Raw genomic sequence first — 8,596 nt, forward strand, 5'->3', positions numbered from 1 at the left:
ACACGGCATTGCGAAGATAACACACTCGCCCATCCATTCCAATCCAACCCCCTTTCCCGTACAAACCGTACCCGATTCAGTTCTTTCCAAATTAACGCTTAATGGTGTGGTTCCGTTTTAGTTGAATTTTCCTCACACTTTCATTCGCTTCACGCAAGCCCGAAGAATGCGTTAGCCGAACAATGCGATCGAAAATCACACGTTATGTTCATGTGCGCGTGTGTGGGTTGCATTTTTCAGATCATAGCTTGTGGACTTTTCCTCCTAACAATGCGTGTTATCGGGGATAGATAACACGCTTCTTACGCTTTGGTCGCTGTATCGATAGTGATGACTCAGCGCGACCTTATAGGTTTTCGAAACATTTGCGCTATCAGCAAATCATTTCGGTTACAGGTATGAAATTCCTGGAAGTACTTCTATCCACCCTAACATTGGAAAAATGCATTAAGCACGTTTGAAGCTGGGACTCCCCCGTAGTATGTGAAATGAAGGAATAATTTATTGCTGACTATCGATTACATCACCGTACGGCACTGCCGTTCACTCACACTAGTATCACGAGTTCCATGTGTCAGGTGTCCTGTTACAACTGAACCTTCAAAAACCATGATCAGGTCACGTAGAAAAATGATCGCCGCTTTTCGCGCTCCTTCGCCTTCATCTGGGTGGACAGGGTGTTGTACTGTTCGACCGTGAGGTAACGCAGGTGGCGCGAAGGAAAGATCAGTGTCGTTTTCCGACTGTCCAAATAAACGTACCAGACGGTACCGTTCCGCTTACTCGTCCGGGCCGACAGTTTCGTGTAGGGACAGTAGAACGTGACACTGCTATACGTTTCGACTTTATGCTATGGAGAGTGTCAGAAAAAAATGCTTATTAAACATTTCGTCAGACTCGCTATACTACTTCTCAAATCCCCGCAATTACCTGTTCAGCGTTGATCTTCATGCACAGAAGGCCAGTTTTTGTGAGCAGTAAACGAAACAGTGCGTACGATCCTTCCAACTTTACGATCTCGGAGTGCTTTACCAATCCAATCTCGTTGAGAAACTGTACATCCATAATCAGCTGACGAATTTGATAATTCTCGTTCACACGCCGCTGGATAAGTGCCATCTGATCGTGTACGTACCGCAGCTCAGCATGCTTAAGCCCGGAATTATCTTTTCGATCGTCTTCCTTTTGCGTCCACACAACGCTTAAAAATTGATGACACCGATTAATGTACTTGATCGGAAGGTAGAGAAAGGCATCAATCGAGAGAGATGTCCCCGAACCAGCTGTGCCTCCTTTCGACTGACTATTAGAGTACTGCTCGAAGCTCATCAGCATCGATTCGACCGTCTTGGTGTGTTCAATGTATCGGAGAAAAACATCGAACTCGCTGCGCCGTAAACAGTCCTGAAATACGCTACAAAAGTATTGTAGATCACTATCGAAACTAAGTCGTTCGTATTCCTCCTCAAACAACCGGTGATTAATGGCCCGCTGCATGGTCAACATTTCGTCCAGTATCTCCACCATCTCCTCCAGCTGTCCTGCCACATCGTCCGGTAGCGTGCGAATGTACAGATTCGTACACTCCTCCAGGGTACGCTCAAAGTGTTGTTGAAAGTGAAGCATCGTTTCGATGGAGCCACAGTCCGATAGGACGCTTCCGGTACGTTGTGAAGCTGCGGTAACATCCTCATCCTCTGGGATGCCACTGTTCGCAGGGCTACTGAATACGCTGAAGAAACTAGAATCACTGGTCGTGCTGGAGATGCTACTGCGGAAGCTTGAATTCCGACAGGCAAAGGTGTCCCGCACTGCGGCCAGCGCATCACCACTGCAATCGATTGCAAAGCTTTCCCGCTGATCTCTTCGATCGATGATCGTCTTGATCGCCATCATGATGTCCGGTAGATGCGTTTTACCCGGGTTCTGTATGTTAATCTTCACCTCAATCTCTAACCGATCGTGACGCCTGGAGGAGAGCTTTAAGATCTGTCGGTTGCTAAAGTCAAACTCAATCTCCTGATGGGTGTAGTGACCCCGGTACATGAGAGACTTCATTTCGAGCTGTTCGGCGTAGATCACACAACGTTCGAAAACGAACAGGCGGCCCTGATACTGTCGTTTTAGTCGAGGGTCGTTAATAAACACGGGGAAAGCACTTCGGAATTTTCCTTGATGAAGGATATTGATCTGAAAAGAAGCAAAGTTACAGAAAATTACCTTAGGTACTAATGTAATTAGTAGAGATACTTACAGGCTTATTGTGGTCAACATTTTCATTGTCTTTAGGATACAGAAACAGCACCTGATTGTCGTGGTTCTGATTCTTGAGCACGATAGCCGGCTTGGGAACTCCAAAACCCAGTTCCACTTCATCATCCTCTGCCTAGAATAGGTGCGCAAGTTTAATTAGCAATGCACAAGATCTCCCAACCGATTAAATGTCTCACCTTTTCACACTGCAGAATATCGTTGATCGTAACCGACTCATTCATGATGCCTATTAGCGTCTGAAGACGCTTCTCCGCCACGCAAACCTTATGCAGCTGGGTGTTTCTACTGATTGCGCCCGGTTTCTTTACCAGCTGCTTGAACAAGTTGGTCAGCAGAAGTTGATACCGAGGCAACCGTTGAATCGGCTGTAGTATCAAACTCTTCACACCCAGCTTATCACCGTGCAGCTGCTGATGTTCGCGGAAAAACTCGATGTGCTGTTCGCATAGTCGCTGCGACTTGGGGTGATACATCGAGTACAGTATGTAGCCGTAAAAGCTTTCATTGTCGAGAAAGTGCACGAATGTGTCGGCGATGTGCTCCACATCGTTGCCCGCCGTCAGCAGCTTCGGTAGGAATACGTTCCGATGAAACCGGTAGATGTACTGTAGGTTCCCAAACAGGTGATACTTTTTCCCACTCAGCTCCGGTAGCGTGTGATCGTTAAACACACCGTCGATGTAGGTAGCGATACCTTTCTCGAGCGTGTTGATATAGTTCCGCTCCGTGTCGAGCAGTTCTTCGATGAGGAACGAGATTTTACTGCAATAGAAAACCCAAAATCAATATGGCTATCGCGCATGATAACGGGCTGCGGCTGATAGTGAAGTGCTAAAACAAAGATGGAATGTGGTGTATTGAGTAATACGTTACATGTCAATATCACTTGGCAGTAGATGCGGCTCTGGCGATTCCACCGGGCTGTCTCGAAAAGCAATGCCTTCGTCGAGGGAATCTACCGAAGGGGTTGTGCGTGGATCGGTAAACGCTTGTAGACGAGCATCGGCAAACACACAGTCCGAACTTGCCGAAGTGTGCGAGGAATGGGACTGGATGTCATCCTCATCCTCACTTTCGTCTGTCAGATCGTGTCCGTGGAGTATCCGATGTAGCTCGTACGGTGTGAACCGTAATGAGATGATCGTGTTCGACGCTTCCGCTGGTTGATAGAACTCATCGAATGGTGTTGCTTCAAAGTCACTGGAAATAGAAGATCTCCACTATATTTCCATTCATTTACAATAATGGTAGGCTAGATATACTTACGGGCTGTAGGAGTTTAAATGTCTAATGTTGTCTTCAGATAGTCTGAGATAGATGAACTCATTCCAAGTATCACACACGTCTTCCACGTCCGGTAGAGAATCTTTTTCAAAGTCACTAGAATTTAAGACACCGTTAAGAATCTCGCCTAACTCTGGAAGGCAGACGATTTCATTACTTACGAACAAATGCTCCACCGACCGGAATCTTCCCGATCAATGCTGGGTGTGCCTGGTGCAGTTTTCATGTCTCGATTATTGTCTGCTATCTCGTCATTCGGCAATCTGCAATAAAATAAAGTCGAATAGCACACACTTAGGATTTGACTAGTAGGTATTTCGCTTTGTCGTTGCTGCAATGTGTAATCCCGATTGGCGCATTTTTCTTTACTGTGGTCCCCTCCTCCCCAATCCATTTTGCCAAGATAAGCAAACATGAAATCAATGCGACACGAATGCTCCCGGAACTAGACTTTGGGTCTCAGAAATATACGAATCATATGTTCTTCTTCGTTGATCGTTCGATCAAATCCAGGTGGTTTCCCGGACCATGAGCCACAGGGGCGTTTGCAACTGTTTTGTTTTCTTTTTTTTTGAGAATTCACTTCCGGAGTTCTGAGTGATTGATATTCGTAAGGCGCGAACACACCCTTTTGGGGCTCACATTCGTAATGACTTGTTGCGTGACGCAAACGAAATGGATGGTTTGGTATATTTTAAGAGTCATGCGGAAGTGACGCGTACTTTGCCCCTTAAACACGTTTGTTTCTTTAGTTGCTTCAGGGGTCGTGTTTGTCACTGTTTAGGACTTCACTTGCTCTGATGTTTCACGTGTAAGTTCTCAGATGTTTTGGTTACGTTTGTGAAACACTACATAAAACACTTGTTAAGATTGTTGATAACTGATCAAAGTTCTTTATCAGTTACTTTTGTTTCTTAATCATCAACTGTCGGATAATTCAACTATTCACACTTACAGCTCACAGAAATCTGTTCCCACTTTGTAACGCACCAAAAACACGTCTTCATCAATCTGGACATTCCTCGAGTTCATTAAACTGCTCCGAGACCTTCGCCACATTCACGATCACTGGTATAACTACTATTCCACTATCAAAGCTTGATTAAGTAACGATAAAATGGCTCGCTCGCTCGGTTTAACACCTCCACCGGAGCTAATCAGCTGTCAGGGAAGTTGTGCGGATTTCGACTGTTGCAAACTGAAACGCTTGCTTCCTATGGTACGGGTTTACCAATCAATCGATGCTTAAATGTAGTTCAGCTGTATCTATCGTTCCTTCCCCATTGGAGGAGGGCCCTCCTGTACGTCCTGCCGTACGTGCATCATAATAAACATTTCCCTTACCGATGGCTAAATTCAGCACTATCTGCGCTTATCTTATCGCACCCGATAACGCCCTGCTGGACGTCGTCGTCGCCGTTGTTGTCGTTGTCCTCGTCCGTAGCCATGCTGGAGGTGAGTGAGAGAGCCGAAGCCGTACCATCCGAAAGATTGGATCGTTTTTCAGGCGTCAGGTGCACCATGTACCAGGACCGTGCCGATGAGCTGGTGGGATTTTCTGCTGCTGATTGTACCGCACCCGAACCGGACGCGGTTGAAGGAAATTCGTCCGGTTGCTTCTCTTTCCGAAGCCGGCCTGAAAACCGTCCGCCGAAATTGCGCTCCAACGTTTCGACGGCACGGGTTTCTATTTTGCTCACCAGATGGCGTACACTGATCTTGCGAAGGCTATCTGTTGGGAGGGTAATTGAGGAAAACCGGAAGATAAAGACGGGTTGGTAGAAAGAAAACACCTCTCGATACTGACCTCTTTTACGCGTTCTTCTTATTGGTGCTGTCGGTTCAGCTGGTTCCGGTAGTACTTCAATTTCCATCGGGGATGCTGCGCTGCTGCCACTGTGTTCGCCGAACCCTAGCAGCCCGCTAATTGTGCTGTACCGTGCGCTCATGTTGCTGACGTCGTGTATGTGTATCACTTTGCACCCATGCACATGGTCCCGTTTTGGGTATGAAATTACGCCGAACCAATGTACGGAGATGTCCGACAGCACGTTAGTCTTCTCACCTTCGCTGTAAAACGATATCTGACCAGGCGCTTAACCGAGGCGCATGTAAAGGTCCCTCTTGCGTGTTACAATCCCCCTAGAGATAGAGATAGGAGAAGGAGAACGGTATTTGCTGCGAAATTGTTATCGTTCGCAACTTCCATTGCCCTTGCCGAAGATGTGGCAAAAGTATGACAGCTGTTTTCCTTACATGGGTGAACTACAATAAGGTAAATTGTGATATCTTTTTTTATCGTAGTATAACTGCTCTTTGATAAGATGGTATCACTTGGGACCTTTAATGGCGTATGGCTCGGTGTAGAAAGAATGCTACCAGATTGTAACACGAAAGCAAACACTACGAGGAGAGACTGTATAGGCTATAAAGTATAGCTTAAAGTCATGAGTAATTGCAGCTCGCCAAAGCCATGAGAAGCTAGCTAATTTTCACTCTGTTTCCTATTGTGATACACGTCCATAGGTATGTGTAGGGTGTTAAATAGGCTAATTGCTCGGTCACGCTCAATTCTGATCGATAAGAGGAAAAAAATTAAATAGCTTCTCATCGCCCTTTGCTACAGTTAGCTAGTAGTTTAAGCTATTGCTCAATAGATGGCGCCACTGTATTTCACTCACAGTACGGCGTTCGGAATTTTTATTTGAAATGAGATAAAAATGTGTACACGGGCATAAGTTTTTGTTGTTTATTGAACAGCGTGTGTGGGTATGTAAGCTCCGTCCGTTTGTGTACTATCAATTTGAACGCAAATTGGATCGTGCATGTAGATAAGCTGTGAAGATGGGGGAATAACCACGGCTTCGGACGCTTTTGTCCACTCTCGGCAAGATAAGTAAATTCTGGTATAATCATAGCAATACAATTAGCTTCATGAAAGCAATAGTCTTGTTTGATTGTTTTTTTTTATTTTTGGGATAACTTACTGACTCATCTTACGCTTTCTGTACGTATCTAGTATCATTCGTTAAACCTTTACCAGTACAAGATTTAAGGTCCTTTTAAGAATCACCTACGCACTGGTGTTTTAAGAACAATCAAGTTCCGAGAAGGAAAGCACACGAAATGCTCCTTCCCATTAAGATGCTATTAAACCCGAATAAATCTTTTCCACAAACTAATTTTCTTCGCACGGCATCGGCAGGAGGGGAAAACAAATTCTCACTTAATTATTCATTAAAAGGATTAGGACACTTCTCGGTGGCTTTCTTTCCCTGTTTCTTTGAAGCATCACTGTCCGGATGGGTATCCTGGAAGCATAGCGAACCTCCAGAGAAATTCAAAGCCATCCGAAGAGTGGGACAGTCGGTTAAGTGTGAGGTTATGTTATCCGTTTTTGGAAAGTAAACACCGAGAAGCTACTAGCGGGAACGGGTTACCCTGCTGTGCGAAAGCCGTGTATGCTGGTGTAGTGTGGATTAGATCTTCCTAATGAGATATAACCTTGTTTGATAGCCGTAAGGGTTAGTTGCCGGTGGGTGCATACAAAGACACTTATCGATTCCGGTCACATTTGTGTGTCTAATTTTCGGACAGTCCAGCTACGGGATCTGCAATAGGAAAAAGGGTTAGTTTGACGTTTGCGTGAAGATGATTAAAGGTCTTCACAAGAGCCGTAACAACAGAGGCGAAAGATACGTGGTTTTAAGGAAGGAAACTTTCCCGTTTATGGCTAACAAATGGGCCGGTAATGAGCGTATAAGGAATAGTGCATTGTTTTATATGCCGACAGTGTTGAGAATTAGGGTCGAGTAGTTTGACAAACCGAGATTTGATAAAATTCGTTTAGATACCGGCTTAAGGGTATCACGCATGAACCGAATATTAAGTGTAATTAAGCATAGTGTCCAAGCGATGTTAATACTCAGCTGTGCTCACCTTGGATCTCTTGTAGAGCTAAGCTTTTAATGGAAAATAACAACATTTGAAGTGTAGCAAATTACGATTGAATTCTATTCCCATTCAATTAGTTTTATTGAAACTAAAGAATGAGCCTAAAGGCATGTTTTTTGCTGCCGTGACTGGGATCAAAATTTCATTTACAGTATTGGGCATGTAATTTTATCGTTAGCCAGGGTACGAACTGCACAATTGGAAAATTACGACTGCAAAAAACTTCGTTTCGGTCTATCCATTTTTACGGTGAAATGTGTAACGAAATCGAAACAACTGTTTAAAAAAACTAACAACAAAAAACCTAATAGAATTAATATTCAACCAGCAAAATTTCGTTAGCGAAAAACCCAAAACGAAGCAAAAACAAAACGAAATGTGTGTTCACATGTATTAAGGAAATGGCCAAAAAATTCCACTTCACTTTCATCGGGTAAAGTATGGCGTGGGGGGTTTTTTTTCTCGTGCCTCGCTTGGTTGCTGCTGCCGCTCAATTCAGTCTTGGCTTAGCCACTGTTCGTCGTGAGGAAGACAAGATAAAACAAGGTTCTACATTTGGAATGGTGAACATACAATCAACTTGTTACCCTCGGTAAAAAAATATTAAACAAAAGTAAGGAAACATAACAACGGTTGCGGATGGATGGACAGAACGATGGATGGTCATTGGTAGTTGGCGTTTTTCGATGCAATGCTGTTCGCGACGCGTTTTGTCTTGCTTGTCTGGCGAAGGATTTCGTACTGCCAACCCCCGGTGGTGTGTTGATATGATGATGTTTGTTGTTTTTTTACCACTGGCAACATCTTCGTTCGCTCATGCAAATGCAAATTGGAAAAATCACAGTACGAAAATTAAATTTCCCAAACCCCACGGATCGGTGTGATTCCTTGTCTTCTTCCGTGGTGAAACTTGGTCGACAAAAAGAGAGCTCGAAACGCATTTCGTACCGTGTTACAGAAGAATGACACTTTCACTAGTTAGAGGGATTAGTAGGACAGATTTTTGATGTCAAAAATAGAGTCAGAATCGGTTTGATAATTTATAAATCATCCTAAATGTAGTATGAAATGATTTTGTTATCTA

General features: G+C 44.4%; 1 protein-coding gene across 3 annotated transcripts; it reads right to left on the reverse strand.

Moving 5' to 3' along the window:
* Nucleotides 1-477: 477 nt before the first annotated feature.
* LOC125768046 (uncharacterized) lies at nucleotides 478-7,273 on the reverse strand. 3 transcript variants are annotated; one of them, XM_049435174.1, is made up of 10 exons: nucleotides 5,815-7,273; nucleotides 5,366-5,700; nucleotides 4,903-5,290; nucleotides 3,720-3,821; nucleotides 3,541-3,654; nucleotides 3,148-3,474; nucleotides 2,451-3,036; nucleotides 2,255-2,386; nucleotides 931-2,190; nucleotides 478-850 (listed from the first exon to the last, which is right to left on the reverse strand). In XM_049435174.1, exons 2-10 carry the CDS (start codon nucleotides 5,505-5,507, stop codon nucleotides 614-616), a joined length of 3,288 nt encoding a protein of 1,095 aa, XP_049291131.1. In that variant the 5' UTR covers nucleotides 5,508-5,700; nucleotides 5,815-7,273; the 3' UTR covers nucleotides 478-613. The 3 variants fall into 3 exon arrangements, with proteins under 3 accessions (XP_049291131.1, XP_049291130.1, XP_049291132.1); XM_049435173.1 differs by having other exon boundaries at nucleotides 5,366-7,273; XM_049435175.1 differs by lacking the exons at nucleotides 4,903-5,290; nucleotides 5,366-5,700; nucleotides 5,815-7,273 and adding an exon at nucleotides 4,514-4,877.
* Between the last annotated feature and the right edge of the window lie 1,323 nt (nucleotides 7,274-8,596).

Source organism: Anopheles funestus, chromosome 3RL (assembly GCF_943734845.2).
Source record: "Anopheles funestus chromosome 3RL, idAnoFuneDA-416_04, whole genome shotgun sequence".
NCBI classification, from domain to species: domain Eukaryota; kingdom Metazoa; phylum Arthropoda; class Insecta; order Diptera; family Culicidae; genus Anopheles; species Anopheles funestus.

Bases quoted from the DNA above. Each gene is read 5' to 3' on its own strand.
- LOC125768046 (XM_049435174.1), bottom strand. From the start codon at position 5,507: ATGAGCGCACGGTACAGCACAATTAGCGGGCTGCTAGGGTTCGGCGAA. The intron at 2,387-2,450 runs GTGAGACATTTA...CACCTATTCTAG, and splicing joins ATATTCTGCAGTGTGAAAAG to GCAGAGGATGATGAAGTGGA. The intron at 2,191-2,254 runs GTAAGTATCTCT...GCTTCTTTTCAG, and splicing joins ATGTTGACCACAATAAGCCT to ATCAATATCCTTCATCAAGG.